Source organism: Globicephala melas, chromosome 21, assembly GCF_963455315.2.
Source record: "Globicephala melas chromosome 21, mGloMel1.2, whole genome shotgun sequence".
In the NCBI taxonomy this organism is placed as follows: domain Eukaryota; kingdom Metazoa; phylum Chordata; class Mammalia; order Artiodactyla; family Delphinidae; genus Globicephala; species Globicephala melas.
Window position 1 is genome coordinate 30,875,823 of NC_083334.1, and position 22,851 is coordinate 30,898,673.

The 22,851-nt window shown below is 44.5% G+C and overlaps 1 protein-coding gene across 1 annotated transcript in view; it reads left to right on the top strand.

Moving 5' to 3' along the window:
- IDO2 (indoleamine 2,3-dioxygenase 2) overlaps positions 1-22,451 on the top strand; it is a 43,571-nt gene extending 21,120 nt beyond the window's left edge. The window contains exons 4-10 of the mRNA XM_030833982.2: positions 282-400; positions 1,431-1,445; positions 2,880-2,979; positions 4,269-4,386; positions 14,617-14,668; positions 20,668-20,816; positions 22,096-22,451. Coding sequence (XP_030689842.2) covers positions 282-400; positions 1,431-1,445; positions 2,880-2,979; positions 4,269-4,386; positions 14,617-14,668; positions 20,668-20,816; positions 22,096-22,451 — 909 coding nt within the window. The remainder of the gene's footprint in view (positions 1-281; positions 401-1,430; positions 1,446-2,879; positions 2,980-4,268; positions 4,387-14,616; positions 14,669-20,667; positions 20,817-22,095) is intronic.
- Positions 22,452-22,851: the final 400 nt, after the last annotated feature.

Here is a 22,851-nt window from a genome sequence, read left to right on the forward strand (position 1 = left end):
CACAATATTCAGAGATTATTTTATACCCTATGTGTAAGTGTGTGTGTTCCAGTTTTGTAATCTTCACATATATTTCAGACCGCACTCATAAACAATATACCCACTAGGCTGTTAACAGAATAAATATGAGAATGAGGTGTGTGTCTATAGATCACTCATATAATTCCAGTTTTATCCCCGGCTCGTTGCTCTACCCCAAGATTGCCAGAATAAAAGACAGATTGCTTCCTCTGCTGCATTCTTTCTAGAATGTGCTAATTGTCTGGATTTGTATCTTCAAGGTTCTGCCGAGAACCCTTGCCCTTCCCTTGGTCGAGGTCTCCAGGACCTTGGGGCTCCCTCCTATCCTGCTTCACTCGGACGTGGTTCTGGCCAACTGGGCTACTAGGAACCCAGGAAGGTAAGAGCGGGAGAAGGCGCTTGGGATTTGCACAGATTAAAAGCGGGTAAGGGAGAGTCTTGACTTTTCCTTCTCTCTGCAGGAAAAATCCAGGCTTTGTCAGCTATGTTGTGATTAGGGATGTTCATATTTATTACCCGATTTATGGTGCCAAAGAAGGGGTGAACTTGAACGCAAGTTCAATAATCACAGTTCCCAGGAGCTTCCTCTCAACCCACTCTGAAAACATTGGGGCAGGTAATTGCAAGTATATAAAAGGAGCAATTTCAATTGTCAGGATGGCCACAGGCTAAATGCTCTGGGGCTGATATGTAAATTGAGATCTATCTGCCTCTTTGTTGCTCCGAGGACCGTAGGGGAGGAAAACCTTGCCCTTCTTCCCATTTAGGCTGCTTAGCTGGTCTAATAATCAAATTGACATCAGATAGGGGAACAGGAGAAAAACAAATTTACTTTTGTACCTATTAGATCCCCATAAAAAGATGAGACTCGAATATGCGACTAAAGCCGGAAGCTTGTATATCTTCTAGATGAGGCAGCACTGCATTTATGAAGAATTGACAAGACACAGGCTTTGGGGCTTGGGTTAGCTAACTAGGGAAGAAGTAACAAGATTCGTTTATACAGGCTTCTCAGCCCTGAATTCCTGTCTCTGGTGATAAGCCTGTCTCTCTCTACTTCCTGGTACAGGGAGGGGGACCTTCACATGGGAGATTTATTTCCTACTTTCAGCGGCACAAAGAGGTCCTAGTGTCCTTTTGGCACCGGCTGTTTCTCAAGTATCTTTAATTCAAAATAATCAATCCACTAAGTGGCATATTTGAGGTGGTCTATTCTGCTCCCCTCAGGCCCACGGTCTAGTCACAACCCGTGACATCCAAACTGTGCACGATGTGTGTGTGTCTGTGCGTGCATTTGCACACAAGTGTGCATGCCTGTGTCCACGTGACCCTAGAAGGCATATCAGGTTTGCAAACTGATTTGTTCTCTTCTTTTTCTTTCCTTTTGTCAATAACTGAAATTGGACTAGACCCCTGGAAATCAGGTAAGTTCTCAGAAATCCTTCACTCACTTCAGAATTCTTGCTAACTGTAAAAGCTTACAATAAAAACAACAAGCAAAAAAAAGAGAAAGCATACCACATTGTACGTATAGTACATAAAACATATAAAAATGCATGAAAAAATAGTAGAAGGAAATGTACCCCAAATCAACAGCCCCAAAGTTAACAGTAGTTGTCTCTGCTTTGTAGAGATTAAGGGATTAATTTTCTTGACTACATTTTCCAATTTGTACATAATAAAACAAGTAAAATGCAATGTAAGAAGAGCAAAAAAACAAACCAAAACCCCCCCAAACACCAAAACTTCACCAGTTCTCCAGTTCTCTGTGATTTTTTGAAGTCTAATGATCTGAGGAAGATCTCTGGTCTCACTGTAACTTCTCTGAAAGGCCGAATTGCAGGCTGTGGCTGCTACAGCTACAGAATCCCTTTGAAATATTACATAGACTGGAGCTCGTGGGGCAAGTCTGGTCCAGATGTTCTTAGGCCCCTGTTTCCCCAGGGAGCACAGTTAACCTCTAAGTTGACACTGCCTCTCCGGTCACCAAACCTCAACTCCATAAAGGGGCTCAGTATAAAAGCTGTACCTCAGAAGATGGAGAGATGAAGCCTGAAGACCCCATTTCCACACTAACGTGACTCTGCTGAAACTACGGGGGTCCCTGACTGAGTTATCTTTTGTGTTTGATTTTCATGTCTTCTCATGTTTTAGAGGCAGAAGTGACTTATGGAATGAAGTTTTATGTTTTGTAGACTGGATCCGCCTCTGGGCTATTTGAATCCGTGTGATAACAGATCATTTAAGAATGATCCCTCTATAACAGTCTTCAGCTTTCACTATTATAATACAGAATTTGGGGGGGAAAATGACTAATGAGAGAGAGCACTAGCCTGAGCTATGAAACTGCTCTGGACCAGGTCCAGTGACTAAGCAGCTGGATGCAACTGGGGAAGCGATTTTGCTTCTTTGGGCCATAGTTTTCTGTCTGTAAGAAAGGAGCATGGAATTAGCTGTTGCCTGTGGTCACTGCAGCATTAAGACACTGTGCTCCTAACGGGAAGGGTGTAATGGGCCCCGGACTGGCCCTGTGAAGAATCAACCCTACTTGTCCCCTCGTGCTTTAGCAGTTCCACAGCGGGGTGGGGGTGGGGGGTGGGGGAGATGGTCTGGGACCATCCGGGCCATGCTAGCTTGGGAGTCCTCAGGTGAACTTGGGCTGGAGCAGATCTGTCTCTTTCCTACCTGAATGTTGCTGGAGGGAAGAGGCCCATCTTCGGGCTGCCCTGTGGAGAGGAGAGCATCAACCTCTGGTTCCACCTTGGACTATAGCAGTTACCTGACTCGAGGCCACCGCTGGGCCGTGCGTACTCACTGTGTCCAGACCTTTCTAACCACGTGGTCATGTCCCTCCCAAGGAACTTGGACCCCATTGTCTTATTGCCAGGGGGAGAAAGCCTGCGTGGTTTTATACTGGTGACTGTTTTGGTGGAGAAAGCAGCTGTACCCGGGATTAAGGTATCTTCCCACACACAGAACTTTTTTTTTTCTAAATGAAAAGTCAGTCTGAGCTTTGCTTCCCACCCAGGCCCTTTCCCTGCAGTGAATTCATCAATACAGGCCTCATCTTACTTGGTTAGTTGAGCAAAGAGATTTAAGTTCTGGCCCACAGAGGTATCTACCTTTCCTAAACTACTGTAAAACACGCAGTTGACCGTTTACCCATCAACAAACGAGCATTGTTCTAGGCAGTGGGATATCTGGGGGAATAAGACAGACATTGCTCTGGCTTCCACAGAGGCTCAGGATCCAGTGGAGGAGGGTGCATCGATGGAGGGAGTAACATGAAAAAAAGTGCCGTGTTTCATGAAAAGACGTCTAAAACCTAATTCAGACTTGAAGGGTCGGGCAAAGCTTTCCAAGGGAAATGACAGGTCTGAAAGTTAATACCTGAGTAATGTAAAGGAATTAAGCAGAGAGAGAGAGACAGAGACAGAGAGAGATGCTGATGCCTGGAACTACCATGCAAGGGCTCTGAGTTCAAATGAACCATCCTTGAGATTACCTGGCCCTGGGGTTGTAAACTTGAATTCCTTTAGGGGTCAGGCAGGTCCCAGAAAGGTCAGGTGTCTGTCAGAGAATCCATGCCCTGCCTGAAGATATTGAAGTTAGATCTCTGTCCTTCCTCACCACCTTCCCTGGGTGCCTACTGTACCTACTGTAGGGTGACCAGATCGGGCTACAATTATTACAGCTCCCTCTTGCACTCTCAGAAGTGAAACTATGGGGTCACTTTACTTCTTATCCGTGTGTTTATTCCATAGAAAGATACAGAATAAAATACTGGTCTTCCAAATATAGCTCAGATAAGGTCGAGACTGCTAATGAAGGGGGGTCTGAGCTGAGGGCTCCACAATTCTGATTTTCTGTGAGACAGAGCTCAGGGGTGAGGCCGTCCTGAGTCAAGACGCAGGAGTCAAGACGCAGGAGTATTATGTGTAATAACTCAAGAAGCAGAAAGGAGGAAAATGACAGAGTGAGGCCCCTGAGAGGCACACGAAGTATCAGCCAGTGGAAAGATCCAGAAAGACCTAACCAGGTCCATCTGGGAGGTGACCAGGAAGATTCTCCTTTGAGAAGGACCTCATGGCCAAATGTAGTTTAGAAGCACTCCCTGGGGAGCCCTGTCACACAGTCCAGCAGGCGGAGGGCTGCCCTTCCTGGATTCCCCCATCTCTGAGGCTCACTGCATCTCAGTGGGCCTTCAGTGAATGCTAATGCATTACGAGACTGAATCTCATCCCCAGGCCCTGGCTCAGGCGGTGAATGCCGTCTTGCTGCCCAGCCCAGACTCCCTGCTCCAAGCCCTGCAGCAACTGCGGCTCTCCATTCAGGACATCACCAGAGCCTTGGGACAAATGCATGGTAAGGGGCTCCTGAAGGCTGAGGGATCGCTTGCGGGGCAGAAAGGGCCTGGAGGTTGGCAACGTCCATGAGATGGCACTGCTGTGCTAGCTCTGTTTTAGGTAACTGCCGCTCATGCTATTGGAAACTGATCTCTCCGTTGGCAGGGATACTCTCCTGGTATAGTCTTTCTATTTTCATGCGATTAGGCTAATTTCCTCTCTTCGGCTGCCATGTATTTTTTTGTGCGTTGAGGTCTTGCACGAAGCTTGGGAGGAGGGGAAGGGCACACTACATGGCTTGTACCTGCTTTATCCGGCAGTGACCTTGGTACCGGAGGACATGACTGACCTTGGCTTCTTCAGCCCTCGTCTGTGACCAGTGCAGGGATGGGTTACCACAAGTGTGGCCACTTAAGGGGCCCACCCTTGCTGCAACTGGTTACATATTATTCTGGCAACTGCCTTCCTCTCCAATGTCTGGGCAGCTCTTCAACTTCCCCTAGCAGAAGAATCTCAAAAATTTAAGGGGGAAAATGGGCGTGATCTGTTTAGCAAGGGAAAAGCAGCTAAGTATCAGTTCCCCTAAGTCCTTCTTCACTGGAAAACAAAACAGATTCTGGAAAAAGAGAGTGTTTGTAGGAAACGGGGCAGGAGGGAGGGAGCCGGAGACCGGATGGTACTCAGCTTTGTGACTTTTCATTCAAAGGATAGATTTCTTTGTCATCCCAGACTCTCTGGGACGTCCATCGGAAGTCACCGGGTTATGTATTCTTTCCATTCAAGGCCCCTGTTTTACACGTTTGACTCACATCTCCCCATTGCCCTGATTTTTAATTGTAAATTCCTCCCGATCACATCAGTAGGTCTCCTGCCAAACAAGCTCTCCCAGCTCAGGGAGATGGATTTTAGTTTTGCAAGATGGCCTGCGTTTATTACTCAGGATGTGAAGACCGCTAGAGGCGCGTTGCAGGGTCTTCAGACCTTAGGCATAAGCAGCAGTGAGTGGTTTGGAAGGTCACAGGAGGCCCTCCACCCTGTCCCAGGGCGTGTCCCAGTAAGGTGGCACAGCCCTGTCTGGCTCTCACACGCTTCCCTAGCACTCATTTTCAAAGTCACGTATTCAACCCAGGCCAACCCTGATGCTTTCTTGATCATCCTCTGCAGGAGGTCTGATGGCCTGGGCAGGTGATGGGGTGATTTCCCTTGTGTCCCCCAAAGGCAAATTTTCCCACACAGACATCATGTATTTTATTTTATTTTATTTTATTTATTTATTTGCGGTACGCGGGCCTCTCACTGCTGTGGCCTCTCCCACTGCGGAGCACAGGCTCCGGATGCGCAGGCTCAGCGGCCATGGCTCACGGGCCCAGCTGCTCCGCGGCATGTGGGATCCTCCCAGACCGGGGCACGAACCCGTGTCCCCTGCATTGGCAGGCGGACTCTTAACCACTGCGCCACCAGGGAAGCCCGACATCCTGTATTTTAAAGGTTTCACTACTAGTCACTGCAGCGAAATAGATGAATGTATCAGCCTGCAGTTTTCAAAAATGGCCACAACACCGCCATCCATCCTCAGGGCTCCTTTACAATGTGGCCCGGGTACTCCTCTCATCAAAGCCCGTGTCCTGGCTTGTGACGTAGGCGGGCTTGTGACATGCTCGCGATCAGTAGAACTCAGCGGAAGTGACACAGCGTGACTTCCCAGACAAGGCTAGAAAAAGTGTTGCAGCTGCCACCCTGTATACTGAGCCGCCATGTAAAAACTCCATCTACTCTGTGGCCACCAGGGCTGTGAATGAAGATGTCAAACCACACAGGGAGGCCAACTGTAGCTGCTCCAATTAGCACCTAGCACAGGGGCGAATAAGCCCTCAGATGAGTCTGAGTTCCCACTTTCCAGGCATCCTCACTCTTCCATTTCCTCAGCGGAGGACCCAACCACTGAGAAGCAGAGACAGGCCATCTCCACTGTGTCTCGCCCTGATTCCTGCCCTGAGTCCGTGAGCATAATACAATGGTTATTTTGTGCCACTGAGTTTGGAGTGGTTTGTTATGCAGCCACAGTAACCAGAAAAGTAAAATTATAAAAATGATAACAGTCTTCCCTGGTGGCGCAGTGGTTGAGAGTCCGCCTGCCGATGCAGGGGACACAGGTTCGTGCCCCTCCCGTGTCCGGGAGGATCCCACATGCCGCGGAGCGGCTGGGCCCGTGAGGCATGGCCGCTGAGCTTGCGCGTCTGGAGCCCGTGCTCCGCAGCGGGAGAGGCCACAACAGTGAGAGGCCTGCGTACAGCAATTAAAAAAAAAAAAATGATCACGAACAATAAAAACTTCAAGGGGTAAGGAATCACACGGACTTGTTAGTGATTGATTGTGGTTTATGGTTGTTGAATTTCTTCTGCCTGATAAATAGAGCCCAGCTGCACTGCTGTCCTCCCCCAAATGGAGCTTACCCAACCATTCTTCTTTCGGAGCCAAACTTTAGCACGAACTGTGTACTCCCTTCCTGTACAAACCCTCCTTTCCAGGAATTTTCAAAGTCACGCCTAAAGATGTGGTCATTCTAATATTTGAAACTGGTTTCTGTTTCCTTCTTGTTTTTTAACCTTCTCTTCCTTTTTCAGTCCTCACAGTGGTTGCCATGTTTTTTTCTATGCTTGATTTTGTTTTCACCTTGTAATGTTCATTGTCTTTGAAACATCATCTGTAGGCAGACTTTTGGGGCTAGGAGAGAGAAATATTTGTATTTGGTTCTTCCTGGTTCTTTGGCACTCTAAAATTCTGGATCATCTTAAATCATGTTGAACACGTAAGGACCCGACAACTGAACTTGGGCTAAAAATGTGCAAAAGAAAAGGTCACGACTTTTCAGGGACAGATTTTTTTTTTAATCCTCTTTGGCTTGGTGCCAAAGTTAGTTCTAATTCTGTCTCCTGTGGCAAACGGGGGTACAGGGGGGCCCTGATTCACTCGGAGTTGTGAGTATAGGCATTTGGGGCTCTGCGGATAATATGAGGAGAGTCTGGTGTAAAATTCCTCACCAAAGCTGGGACCAGGGCTCCCATCGTACAGAGAAGCCACCTAACCAGAGCCCTGGCGAACCCGGATGGGCAAGTGATTTCAGGGAACACTATCTCTGCTGGTCTTGTTTTCTACCTCCTTGGGTTTCTGCTTTCCCTTGCAATGTTTGCTCGGTGGTTCCTTGCTGTCTTTTGAGCTCTTTGATGGCCTTTAGGATGTTTTCACATTTACCCAGCTTTCTGTTGTTTTTGTCAGGGGAAGGATAGGTCCAAGTAAAACAACATTCCATTACCACAAAGGGAAGTCTCTTTCTGGCGTACTGTTGTCATCTCTTCCTTTCCCTGTGTTTCCACCATCACTTCCTCTGCACCTGGCTATCATATCTCCCGCCAGCACTCCTGCAGTGGCCTTCTCAATCCTTTCTCTCATCTGTCCTTTACCTAGTCGAATCCATGCTCTTCACAGAAGCCTGAACCAACTCTTAGGAGTGCAGATCGGTCGCATCACTTTGACTCTTAAAACCCTCCCGTTGCCCTCCTGGCACAGTCCAATATGGTAACCTCCAGCCACACACGGCCACTGAACACTTGCTATATGGACGGTGTGATTGAGGAACTAAATTTTTTTTTTTTTTTTTTTTTGGTACGCGGGCCTCTCACCGCTGTGGCCTCTCCCGTTGCGGAGCACAGGCTCCGGACGCACAGGCTCAGCGGCCATGGCTCACGGGCCCAGCCGCTCCGCGGCGTGTGGGATCCTCCCGGACCGGGGCACGAACCCGTGTCCCCTGCATCGGCAGGAGGACTCTCAACCACTGCGCCACCAGGGAAGCCCTAAATTTTTAATTGTATTTAAATTTAGCTAATTGAAATTGAAGTCGAAAAACTGAATCAGTGTCACATACTTTTCTGTTAGATGCAGCTTCATTGTTAGAAAGATTACCTTTCACTTAACTGTGGAAAATTCAGCATCGAATTAAAATGCACTCTAAGTATAAAATAAATTTTAAATCTATAAGAATATACCCAGGATTTCAAACAATTAATTTTAAAAACCACATTGATAATTTTTATATTGATTACATACCGAAATGATAGTATTTTTGATATTTGGAGTTAACTAAAATATAGGATTGATATTAATTTTTCCTTTTCTTTTTACCTTTTGAAATATGGCTACTAGAAAATTTAAAACTACACGTGTCTATCACATTAGATTTCAACCGAAAGCACTAGTTTATCCATTATTCTAAGGATAAGGCCAAAATCCTTAACCTATTCTGCAAGACCCAAGATGAACTGACCCCAGGCTATTTTAATTTTAATTTATTTCACATCATCTTTCCCTTCACTTATTCTTTCTGACACTAGCTTTTAGCTCCTGAAAAGAACTTCTTCCACTTCAAGGCTCGTGTACGGACTATTCCTTCTGCCTCAGACATTCTTCCTAACTCACCCTCTGCCTACTTAACTCCTGTTTACCCTCAGATTTAAGCCCCGGTCTCATCCAGGCATCTATAGCTGCTTAAACCCTATCAGCAATGCTGCCACACCCAGGAATGGGGCAAGGGATGGAGCCACAGGAGAAATAAACAAGACTCCCCGAGGAGAAGGGCTGAGGATTGGCAGAGCTTAGGTGTGAGCCAAGGCAGGAGGAGGGGTCAAGGGTATACACATACGTATGATTTCAAAGCTGGTTGAAAAAAGTCACGAGGCCTCTGGCAAAGATCTGTTATTTGGAAGATTGAATCAAGTTCTGCTTGGTTGGCAGGTTGATTTTCAAAGTAAATAGGGAACACAGGGAAAGGAAACAATACTTGCTTTGAAACATGTCACATTTAAGGTGATGGTGAGACACTCAGTGGAAATATGTGGCTTTAAAAGTGGGAATTACGGGCTTCCCTGGTGGCGCAGTGGTTGAGAGTCCGCCTGCCGATGCAGGAGACGCGGGTTCGTGCCCCGGTCCGGGAGGATCCCACATGCCGCGGAGCGGCTGGGCCCGTGAGCCATGACCGCTGAGCCTGCGCGTCCGGAGCCTGTGCTCCGCAACGGGAGAGGCCACAACAGTGACAGGCCCGAGTACCGCAAAAAAAAAAAAAAAAAAAAAAAAAGTGGGAATTACCCAAAAAAGACAGTTTGGTGGTCAGGTCGATCAGATGTATATTTCAGTTATGTACCTACAGTGCTTCGTTTTGGGTGTCAGTAATGGAGCATTGACTGCCTTACCTTTCTGGGTAGGATGACCATGATGAACATTAATGACGTCATATGAAAAGACTGCGGTGATTCTGGGTCTGTGGCTTTAGTACTGAGCCAAAGCAAGGATTTGCTGAGTTTTGTTTTGTTTAAAGGCCACTTCTCAGTATAAAACCTAAATCCCTACCCCTGAAAAGTTGAAAAAACAAGTTTCCTTAGGTTTTCCAAGCGAAACAAAAATAATGCTTATGATAGAATGAGATGAGAGTGAACTAATCAAAAGCAGACATTGTTTTTTTCTTGAGAGTCACTTAGATTTAAAAGAACAAGATACTTGACCAAAGTGTTTTGTGTTTTTCTGAACAATAACAACAGCAACTTTGGAAGACGTCTAGCCCCATCCACTAAGTGCACCTGGGCTTGGCCATCGGGGCAGAAACTGCAGTCCATGGGGCCATTTTTCCACTCCTCTAGGAAGACACAGGGGAGGAAAGGGGGGAGACGTAACTCAGGTGTCTTCTTGGGTCTTCTATGCTCCCTGCAGGATAATGGCACTGGCTTTCAGGAACTGCCCTTCTCAGCCCAAGTGTACACACATCAGATCCAGAAGCAAGAGTTTTTATGTGGCCCTTGTCCCTCACCAGCCCCACGTTAATAGATGTTCTCTATCTGGTTTAGGGAGAGAAATACCTTCCGTCAGCCCCGGTAGGGATTCTTAGGCTTTTTCACACGTCTATGGATACACCTGCTCCAATCTTTTTGCTCCCTCTTGTGGCAGAATTTCTAGTACTCATCGTCGTGCATGCCTTCTTTGGATCCTGTAAAGCCAGGCCAGGAGCTGACATTCTTCCTTTGCTTCCCCTAGGGCAGTGCTAAACTCTCAAGTGTGTTTGCTTTCTCCCAATCCCACAGAGTCCCGCTGTACTTGCTCGCTACCTATCTGCAAAGGCTCACTCTTGCCACCCTCAGGAGTGTGCCAAGAAGGTCTCTCTTGGCCCTGTGCTGTGCTGCCCTGGGGAAGGGGTGATGTGGGTAAAGTGAAATATTCTTCTTACCCTCTTCAGTGCATCTACTCTTAGATTTTTTTTTTTTTTTTTGCTCCAGTGGTGTTCTGGAACCTTTCGCTGGACTCCTGGACTTCCACAAATGCTGTCTTATCCACGGGTGACTGTCTAAAACAATGTTCTTTGGGGGGAAGACAGTCGAAAACTCTTATTCTGCCATGCTGATGATGTCGCTCTTGCATCTCCCTGTTTTCTAATGAGTTAACCGTCTGTGTGTCTGGGATGGGGGTGGAAGGGCCTGTGCTCCTGCGTGCTCATCGCGTGCGTCCCTGATTTGCGAAATGCATGACTTTCCTTATTTTTGGAAATGTCTTTTATCTTTTACTCATTGCCTTTAATAAGTTTTTGGTACACTCTGGAGGGTGATCTTTGTTAGTTATGGATTGCAAGTGTTGTGGTTTTTCTCATTCTGCCTTGTGAAAGCAGAAGTTCTTAATTTAAGTATAGTCAAAGTATTTGTAGTTTCTTTTGTAACAGTTTATTTTTAGGAAGTGTGGCATAAGATATAATTTCATAATCAGAGGTCATGGATATATTTTTCTACATTTTTTTCTGTAGTTGATGTTGTTTGTCTTTCACCTTTCACCCCTTAATACACATATAATTATTATCTCTATACAGTATGACATAGGAAATAAATTCAATTTCCCTTCTGTGAATAATCACTAACCTACAATATTAACACTGTCTTACAGCAGATTTTCTTAAATGATTGGATCTCTTTCCAGGCTCCCTATTCTGTTTCATTGTCTGTTTGTCTTTCCCCACACAAAAACCATCTGTCTTAAAGGAACCATAGCTTCATAGTATTTCTCATTTTCAGGTAGAGAAAATCCCCCTCACTTTTCTCTTCTCCAGGGGCGCGCATCCTGTCTTTGACCCTTTGCTTTTCATATAAACTTAGAATCAGCTTGTCAAATCCCAATAAAAAAATTCTGTCTCAAATGGCATTAAATCTGTATATTAATTTGGAGAAAAATTACCTGATTTTGATATTCTATCTGGTCCTTCTGTCCTCTGATCAGGGCGGATGGACAGGTGGAGACTAATGTAAAGACATTAACGTGCTCTCGGAATCATGTCTTCATATTGCTGGGCGTTCTTCTCTTCCCACATGGCCTGAAATTTATCCAGATAGAAAACTCTTCTTTAAAGAAATAAGAAGACTCGTCAACAGAAAAAAAGAAACCAAGAAAATGGAATGGTGCCACTGAAGTGCAGAAAGAAAATAACTTCCAATTTGGCATTACACACCTAGCCAAAATATCTTTCAAATTTGAAATTAAAACAAAGATATTTTCAGGCAAATAAAAACTCTGAAAACTTATTGCCAAAGGACCCACACTAAAATAAATATTCGATTGAGTTCTTCGGGCAAAAGTACAAAGATTCCGGATGTAAGCACAGGATACAGGACAGAATGAAGAGCAAGAGATGGTAACTATGTGGTTAAATTCAAATGATTATTGAATTTATACAACAAAATAATGTAGGTTTAAAATGTACGTAGAAATAAAATAAATGCTAACAATAGCACAAAAGGCAAAGGGGTTAAAGAGGATAAAGTATTCTACAGACCTTGTATTGATTGGGAAGTGGTCAAAGTACTCAATTTCGTAGATCTGTTGAATCAAAGCTACCTGTTGTAATCTCAAGAATGACTACTAAAAGAATAGCATTAAGAGGGGGAAACTAATGATAATAAGGGGGGAAATAAAATAATTTAAAACATCTTTTCATGAAAGTCAAAAAAGAAGAAAAAAGGGAACAGAGGATAGGAGACAAAGACAAAATAAATAAAAGTGTATATATAACCCAAACATATCAGTAATTACATTAAATATTTGAATATACAATAAAAACAAAATAAACAAAACAAAACAAAAAACTCTTCTTTGATACGTTTATTTTCCTGGATATTGATACTGAGTTTTCTTGTCCATGAACAAAGACACATTTTCTTAAATTACTTTGACTTATTTCAACGTAAGAGATTGAGATACAGTCTGCTTTATTCATAGTTACTTTATATTTTTGTTTCTAGCCAACATGGCGTCTTTTGACTGAACTAATTCCTGTTTGTTCTTGGTTTATAGAATGAAATTGATATTTAGTGTGAACCTTGAATCTAGCCCTTTGATAAACACTCTTATTCATTCTAATGATGATCTGTTGATTATCTAGGTTTTCTATGTAGAAATCATATTATTTGAGAATAACATTGTTTTGTTTTTTCATTTAAATACTCATAACTTTTTTCTTTCAATTTTTATTCTTGTTCTTCAGGCGAGGGGATGCCTAACACGGTGTTGAATGGACGTGCTGATACTTGGTTTTGTCCGACATTTTAAAAGACATGTTTAATATTTCAACGTTAAGTGTAACGTGCACTGGAGGCTTTCTGTGGCTTCCTTTGATCAGCTTAAGGATGTTCCCTCCTATTCCTAATTAGCTAAAAGTTTTTGTTTGTCTTAATCATGAATGGATTTTTTTATATCTATTGAAAATTTTACATCAAACTTATCTCACATGTGGGAATTCCCTGGCAGCCCAGTGGTTAGGACTCTGCGCTTTCACTGCTGAGGGCCTGGATTCAGTTCCTGATCAGGGAACTGAGATTCTGCAAGCCATGTGGTACAGCCAAAAAAGAAAAAAGAAAAAATTATCTCACATTTACTGAAGTAATCATTTGGCTTTTCCTCCTTAAATATGATAAGTTGGGTAAAACATTAAATTATCTCCAGTCATTACTGCTTCAGCAAAAATTTGTACGTAGTACTTAGCATATTTGTGGGAACAGAGCACCAAATGGGAAAGGCCCAGAAATAGGGCCCAGAGAAAAGTCCAGCACATGGGATGGTGTCGCAAATGAGCAGGGAGGATGTGACAGCCCTCAGAGGCCCTGGGAAGCCCTGAGGCTGATGGGAGATGTGAGTTACCTGAGCCCAGGGGGCTTCAGAGAAGACAGAGATGGAAGACCAGAGATCAGGTGTGATGGTGGAAAAGGTCAATTGATGGTGTAGAGATGCCATTATTTAGGTCTCATCAAACAGATGTTTCTTTTTTTCTCCGAAACAAAGAGACATAGACAGGAATCTGGATGAGAGGAACATGTCAGCTCCCAGAGGGGCCCCATTGTGAGAAGAAGAGAGAATAACGTTCAAAAGTGGATGAAAAGAAATTCGGTGCAAACGTGAGGACGTGCTTCCTTACACACACAAGTTAACAAGCGAGTGGGATCAGTTATCCCCACGCATTGGCTTACATTCAAAATAGCAGCATAGGGACTTCCCTGTGGTCCAGTGGTTAAGACTAGGTGCTTCCAATGCAGAGGCCGTGGATTGGATCCCTGGTTGGGGAACTAAGGTCCCACATGTGGCACCGTCAAAAGAAAAACCCCCCCAAACAGAAACAACAACAACAACAGACACAACAACAACAACAGACACACACACAACGAGCTGCACGGACTAATGAGTGAGCCTGTGTCCGACCAAGTGTGGCAGAGCCTGAGCAGAGGATCCTCCACTCTCTGCCCTTTGTTGACGACACAGAAATGCACCCAGGGGTTCAGGGGTCCTCTCTTCTGAAAGCCTTGAAGAGAGCAGATTCTTTCTCTCTGCTTTTCTCCTTTCTGCTTCCCACATTCCTTCATTCTCTCTGGCTGTTTAAAATACTAATTTTTTAAAGATGGCCTTGACCTCTCTTTTTGGTGATTGTTGTTAAGTGCAGAAGAGGGAAGTAACCACAAATAGAAAAAGGCAGCATTTGGAACCGTTTAACCCTCCCGTCAGCGCCAGTGAGGGGAGCGACAGAAGGGAACATTCCTCCCCCTCCTGCTGCTGTGTTCCCTCCAGGTTTCTGTGCAGATCAGATAGAGGGGGTGTCCTGGGAGGGCAGCAGAGCCCGTGCATGTGGAACCAATTGCTTTTTTTGCCTGTAGTAAAGTTCACATTTTGATTGCTCCTCTAGATTATGTAGATCCAGACATCTTTTACACAGTCATCCGGATCTTCTTCTCTGGGTAAGTACAGTTCAACTCTTCTCCTGCATGAGACATCTGTAGCCTTTCCCAGATTTATGAGGGGAGAAACAGACAGAAGCTTCCCAGAGGAAGAAACACACCAAGTAACCCTTGCTAACAAAGGAATCACCAGGATCCGTTCCTGGATAAAAGAAGTGGGGAACCATTTGCATGATAAATGACACTGAAGGATTGAATATTTAAGTTTAGGGTAATTGTCCTGAGGCCATCACTTTCGGTTCAATGTACTCACCTTAGAAAACCACTGGATGACAGAGGGGAACACAGCCCAGTGTGCCACCCACAAAGCTCGATTATGTGTATCTTTTCTCCCGCCTGTTATGCAGGCAGGTGGAGGCATAGGCAGTAGCTTAAAAGCTTCCTTCTAACATTCTTGGAATAGCTACAACAAAGACAGTTTTTCATACTTCTGGTGTTCTTCTTTGGTCACCTGGCCTGCAATTTCTCCAGATAGAGAACTCTACTCTTAGATACATGTCTTATTTTAAATACATTTGTCATAACGTGACATGTTTTAATGAGATTGCTTTCCTATTCACATTAACTGAGAGAAACTAAGTTTTTGTTTTTGTTTTAATGGTGAAGAGTGAAAGGTGGAGGTGATGGATGGAAGAGGTGAAAATGTGAAATAGACATCATCTAAAGCACCATCTTGATAACTAGGAGGTGCCTGAAACGCTGCTGGTAGGAAGAATATGAAGCTGTGTCTGGATGTAGCAAGAGTCATGCCGAATTCCAACATCAATAGATGTACTGATTCATCCGTAGATTTAGTGGTATATTCCATGGGTGCTCGAAGGGAGTGACCATGTGTATTAAGTATTTTCTCTAGATTGGGTAGGTCTGTAGTATGAGACATTCTCAGGGGAGGCCAGCCTGGGTGGGGACCCCTCATTGTAGGGGTAGTGAGTGGAAGCAAAATTTCTAGAGAATAACTTGAGAGTAACACGTACCTGGTTTTATGGGGAAAAGAGAAGGAAAGGGGAAGAGCAAAGGAGTGGAATTGAGAGCGTATCTCACAATTTACACCTTCCTATGTACCCTTCACTCCTGAAACCCCGACAAAGGGATTATTCATCCTGTGGAACTCTTTTTGCTCTCTGTATCTTTTGCATGTAGCCAGGGTCAATACAAAGATCTGATCGTAAAATAGAGATTCTAGCAACAAATATTAAGCAAAGCATGCAGCCAGGCTTTGGTAGGATCAGAGGGGAGAACAAAAGGGCCATTTTTCCAACACGTTTTAAATAGACTGCGTTTTAGGAAGACCTAATTCTGGAAAATCTCCTTGTGCTTCAGTTTGCTCTCTGAGTTGGGGTTAGTTGCCGCTGTTCCATAACAAATCACCACAACTTAGCAAGGCTCACTTATTACCTCACACCCCTGTAGGTCACAAGTCTGGGTGAGCTCGGCTTGGTTCTCTGTTTAGGGTCTCAAAAGGCTGAAGTCGGGACCTGCTGGGCTTGAGCTCTTATCTGGAGAATCTGGGGGAGAATTCACTTCCAAACTCATTCAGGTCTTTGGTAGAATCAGCTCTTTGTGGGTTGGGAACTGAGGTCTCTCATTCGTTCCTGGCAGAATCTGCTGTCAGCTTCTAGAAGCCTCCAGTATGCTTTCCAAGTCAGCAGTGATATTTCCAATCCTTCTGGTAATTCAGAGATCTCCTGTCATCAGCCAGAGAAAACTCCCTGCTTTTAAGGTCTTGTGTGATTAGATTAAGCTCCCCTAGATAATCCAGGATAACTGCCTATGTTAAGGTCTCTCATTAGTGACCTTAGTTACACCTTCAAGGTCCCTTTTGCCTTGCCTTATGATATATCATATCGACAGGCATGCTTTCTTATCATATTAATAGTTCTAGGAGTTAGAATGGGAATCTTGGGACAACATTTTTAGAATTCCATCTATCATAGTTAAATGGATACCAAAGGGTGACTTCATTTTCATTAAGATAAGTTCTGAGTCAGTGATGCCTTTTATCTGTGATCTACATAAAGGCCTCTTTTCTATTTCTGATCCTCAAAATTATTTCCCACGTAGCTCAACTAAGTGGCCAGTAGCCAATCCTAAACGTGTTGGTGGCCAAAAGCATCTGGGTGGTTGAGAGTTCCCAGTAGGGCTGTCTTGAAAAGTCTAAATCTGCTCCTGTGTTCTTGATTTGTCTGATGCTTGACTCATTATTTCTGTTGACTTTTTAAAAAAACATTTTTATTTAGGAGCATTAAGAAATTCCATCTGTAAAACATAGTCCCTTTATTTCTGACTCACGTCAAATTCCTCAGGGAAGTTAGCCCCTATGGATAAAAGTCATCTCTTTTCCTTTCTTTTTTTTTTTCCTGTTTAAACTTCCCCTTTTCTGGGGTTTGCTAGAAATATGCTACAAGAAATGTTAAAAATAAACTTGCCTACAGAGATTTGTAAGGAAACTAATTCCTTTTCTTCACAAACAGCAGTTTGGGCCTGAGAATGCATGGGAGCAATCCTTGGGCTATTCAGAGAAACCCAATTTTTCTTCCTCATAGTAATCTCATCATAGTTGGAGAATATGGGTTTTGAAAGTAGATGCCTTCCTTTTATTTTTTTTTTGACTTTCATGCTCTTTTTTTCTCGATCATCTTCTTTTAAGCTGACCAGGTCCTTTCAACAAATACACTTGGATTTACATATTCTACGTAGATAATGCCTAATTATAGAGGGCTAGTTTTTCATTCACTCATTGACCAAATACTTAGCGAGGGCTGACAAAATGCCAGGCACAGTTCTCGGTGCTGGGGATGGAGCAGTAAAAACAGCAACTTCATTCCTGTGTGGTGCTTACAGTTTAATCACGGGAGACAGATAATGAGTAAATAAATATAACAAAGGCAATACCATACTCGATGTGTTACAACAAGAAGAGATACAGGAAACTTGAAAGTAGGATAATAGAGCATTATGCAGTGTTAGGGGTGGTAGCCGAAGTCCTTATTTATTTATTGTGATCTGCGAATGCCACATTTCTAAAGGATGCTTAAGCAGATATGTGAAGGAGGTGAGGAAGAGTAGCAAACCACCCAGGTACCAGCTCCGCCTGAAAGGAACAAGCATCATAATGACCCTGGGGTGGAAGCACTTTTGGAGGAAGAGCTGCACCGAGCCCAGCAGTGCTCCCATGGAGTAAATGTGGGGAGAATGAGAAATACAAGCGGTGGGGGGACCAGATCACGTAGAGGCTCGTTGGCTCCTGTTCTGAGTGGGGTGAGCACCACAGGCAAGTTTTGAGAAGAATGACACGAGCTGTGTGAAGTCGCAAATCGCCACGCTGTCTTCTGAGTGGGGAATAGAATGGACCGAGGAACGCACCTAAGAAACTCTGACTACAGTCCAGGGTGGTGGCCTGGACTAGGCAGGAGCAGAAGAGGCCTTGAGAAACAGGCAGTTCTGGATGTGGACTGAAGTTATCTGCTCTGGGATTGCACGTAGAATGGAAGAGAATGAGGTCCTTCAGAGAGGACTCGAGGTGTGTGGCCGGATCCATGGAAAGAATGGAGCTGCCATTTTCCTTTCTCTGAAGGTGGAGACATGGGAGGGGCAGGTCTGGCCAAAGGAAGGGGGAATCGAGAGGTCAGTTTGGGATGTGTCCCCTCCCATGGAGATGTCTAGTAGGCAGTTGAATACACGTCTCTGGAATACAGGGCAGAGATCCAGGTCCAGGTGCACATTTGTCAGTAATCCTAATATAGTTGGCTTTGAAATCCAGGAGACTTAGATGAGATCACTTGGGAAGTGAGAGTAGTGAGAAGCCCAAGGAATGAGTCCTGAGAGTGTCCAGCACGTAGAAGTGGTCGTGAAGGGAAGGAACTAGAGAAGGAGACCAAAGTGACTATATGAGACCATCAACAGGATTACAGAGAATAAAATCTGAACCAGTACAGCCATCGTGTTTGGTCCACTTACCACACAATAGTGGTCTGGTCTTCAATATTTCTGCCCCATAAAATGTTGCTTAGAAATTTTATTGGACCAGTGTCCTGAACTCTGCGGAGTCAGTAGACCTTTGTGGAATCCACTTGATTCTTCCAGCAGCTTCAGGAAGTAGGTACAAGTCAGGAGAACTGAGACTCAGAAGGGTTTGTACAAAGTTACAAAAGGAGGGAGCAGAGGTTCAAATTCACTGTGAATAATATGATAAAACGGCTAATATTTATCAAATGCTTAATAGTTTTCAGGCACGGACCAGGTATTATTTTAATTAGTTCTCACAACCCAGTAAGGTAGATACTAATATTACTGGGATGAGGAAACTGATGCTCCAGGAAGTTAATTAACTCACCCAAGGCTCAGAGTTACTAAGTATCAAAGCTGAGATTCCATTCCATATCTGCTTAAGATAGAGCGCTCTCTCCTAAGAGCTACAGCAGGTTGTGATCTTAGACTCAGAATCCTCCCTGGTTTCCTCTAACTTGTCCCCTGCCCTGCTGTGCAGTGTCATCTCTTTCCATAGTGATATTGCTACAACTGCAAAGGCCACTACGATATTCATCCAGTGAAACCACAGAACAGGCAACGCAAAACAGCCCCCAAAGAAAACAATAGCATTTCCTACCTCAGAGAAGTATTTGGAAAAGGTCACGGATGCGAGTTGAGCAGTCTGTCTGCGGCTTTTGTGTGTGCGAGATGTGTGTGTTTCCCTTCTCTCCAGCAGAATGACTTGTAGAATTACAGGAAGAAGGAGAGACATCAATATAAGCCTGTTATTTAAAACCCTTAACAACAGGGTTCCCGGCAATAAAAGGAAACGATTCTGTTCTTTAGTAAAAGTAGAAATTTACCCGTGGGTGGTCTTGGGAAGTGAAACTAGAAAATGACAAGTTTGGGGGTCAAGTTCTGGTTCCCTCTCTCTCTAACAACGTGGTCCTAGAGACTTAGTGCCTTGCGTCTTTATTTCTTTATCTGTAAAATGGATTTTAAAATGCCTGCCTTGATCTACTCCAAAGAGGACAAACAAGAAAATGGATGTGACTGTGATACGTAAACTGTAAAGCGTCGTAAGGGCAGATGTGGTGTGTTCTTGGCGCTGCTGACTGTCTCATTGTGGAGTCACCCACATACACTCTGTGACGGTTCAAGACCCTATAAAAAGTCAGACAGCGAACTGAGTAAAGTGGCTTGGGTCCTCAGGAAGAGGGGGACTCAAGGACAAAAAGATGAAGACGTGGAATCAGGGCGACAGAAGAGGAGAGAAAAGAAGAGAAGAGAGGAGAGAGAAGGAAGGAAAAACCATTTAATCTGAGCCTTAATTCCGGTCCTTCCTCCTGTCCTTGACCGTAGATTCTGGTGATCTGCATGGCTGTATTGTGTTCTCTTTGCTGCTACCCTTATTATTAACACCTACCATCAACACACTATATGATAAAGGCATTCCCATGAAGTTAGGTAGCATTTAGAACTGAAGTTTAATGTGAAAACTGTTATAGCTATAACTTTTAGGGAAGGGAAAAGATGTGTGTGTATTTGTATGTATATTTGTGTGTTTGTGTCGGTGTTTGGGGTGTGTGTGTGTGTGCACGCGCATGTATTTTCAAAACTCTACTTGTGGAGTTACGGGCATCAAGGTCATCAAGGTTGAGATTAGCAGAGGGAGTGAAGATTGGTCCAGATCCCCTATGTTAATGGTTCCTGTTGATCAGCACTGACGTCATCTTTATAATTGAAATTTCCAAAAACATGTCATAGGACCGATGCCAATGATTTCTCTCTAAATATCTTTTACTTCTCTGGAACAGTCCTTTATATGAGCAAAGAGAAGGGCTGGCCTGTTAGGAAGTTGGGTCAAGATAATGCTTAAGTACACATCCTACAAAGATATCCAGCCTCTTGCCCTAAAGTTGCCATTGAAATTGTGTTCACTTTCTCGCTCAATCTCTGTTTCCATATCAGAAAATATACTCTTAACTCCTAGCACCCACTTCTTCTCTCTGACTTTTACTCTCGCCTAGCTGGAAGGATAACCCAGCAATGCCTGCGGGGTTGTTATATGAAGGCGTCTCCAAAGAGCCCCTGCATTACTCCGGCGCGAGCGCTGCTCAGAGCACAGTGCTGCATGCCTTTGATGAATTCTTGGGTGTTCGTCACAGCAAGGAAAGCGGTAAGTCGGACGTTTTTCTTTTTCTTGTTTTTTCCTTAACAGGGAGGAAGAACAGTGGTGTTTTTATCAACTGATATGTCCAAGTAAGTAAATGAAACTCTCAGGAAGTCTATACTTCTCCAGATCAACCAGGAGACTGTGCACCTGCCGTCTGGGACTGTCAAGCCAATCAGTATCAGAGCTCAGCTGAATATTGGGTTTTGTTTCTAAATCTTAAAACATTCCTATATTTCCAGCTGTTCCCTGTAACTTTGTTTGGGTCCTTAGGCAGTAGCTTGCTTCTGCAGAGTGGGGGAGAGATCTGCAGATCCAGGGCTGTGATACTATGTTGCCAGGTCTGGATGCAGCTGGGGATGGGGATGGGCTCCTCCCGTGAAGCCCATTCCGTAAAAATGGTGTGGCCGCAAGCCAAGGCTACGTAGACCAGAAGAGGGGTTCTGCCGTTTTACAAGCTTGAAATGGCTCCTTTCCTTACCTGCCGGCATCAAGCCTAATGTTCAACAGCTGCAAAAAGGCACTTCCTGGTACAGAGTTTTCAAGTTGGATTAAGAAAAAATCAATGACTAGAATTCGGTGTCATAGGGTCCAGTCTCATCCACAAAAGTCTGTTCTATAGAACCATGATCACTTTTCACAGAATTTTGGTTTGATGAGGTTAGTAGTTGATGTACCATGCCTAATATTAATCCCATAATGAGTTTCCTGTAAATGATCTCTCGTCTACCTGTATTTCCCATAAATATCTATTGATTTGATTTTTAAACCATTTGACTTCAAGAGGCTGCTACTAAAACAGTTGATCGTTCTTTATCTTCCTGTCCTTAGAAACCCTATTACTTTCCTCTTCCTTAGCACTCCCTCCGCAACGAAGCACTCAGGAAACAAAATTCAGCAGAGTATTTAGCTCATCAGTTTAAGGGTTCATGCCTTACATTTGTAGATATACCTCATGTGTAACTGGCAAGATATGTGGCCCACATGTGGTAGATGATAAATATTTATACCCTGGCCGGTAGAGCTGGTTCCATCTTAGTTATTTGTGATGGGCTTGCTTCTTTTCCTGCCTCATCTCCAATCTACGTTTGGAGGATCTGATGTCTGTATGCAAAAGAGCCAGCCAAGTTGATTAGACGCCATTGGGATGAGCGGTTAGGAGGGCAGCAGCAGCATCTGCTGTGTTGATGTCTGGGAAGGCAGACAGGCTCTCTTACCTTTCCACGTGGAGCTCCAGCATCGTTCTGCCTTGTTTCATGGCATTGCTCTGCCTTGTTTCTTTCAGCTGATTTTCTGCACAGAATGAGGGATTACATGCCTCCTTCCCATAGGGCCTTCATAGAAGAAATTCACTCCGCTCCTTCCCTGAGGGACCACATCCTGTCCTCTGGAAACAGTCAGCTTCTGACAGCCTATAACCAGTGCGTGGAGGCCCTGGCAGCCCTGCGCAGCTACCACCTCGCCATGGTGACCAAGTACCTCATCACGGCCGCACCCAAAGCAAAGGGCCGGAAGACGAGCCATCTCCCGGGGCCACCTCAGGCCTTAGAAGAGAGGGGCACAGGCGGAACGGCAGTCATGAGATTCCTGAAGAGTGTCAGGGATAAGACCATAGAGGCGATTCTCCACCAAAGTGGCTAAGAGACTGCCCTTCTCCCCAGCAATGCAAACCATGCAGATCTTTCCTTATCCTCCTTTCATTGGACAGCAGGTGGGCCTGGAGAATGAGGACGAGGGTTCTGTCTGGAATAATCTGAAAGGGACCTCAGACCTGTTCATGTTCTCGCTGCACAGAGCACCATCTTCTCCTATGTTGAGAGAATTTTCATGGCCAGGAACTTGTCTTTCCCTCCCTGATCACTGGGTAATAGCAAACAGCTCTGGAGAGCCCCTCATTCAGAACCCCACGGAGGAGTGAGTGTACCCCTATTCTAGAAAACTAACATAATTTCACAAATCAAATAAAATTGCTTGTGGACAGATCACCTTGCTGATTTCTCAAAAAAAAAAAAAATTTAAATTCCTGCATTCGTTGGTTCAC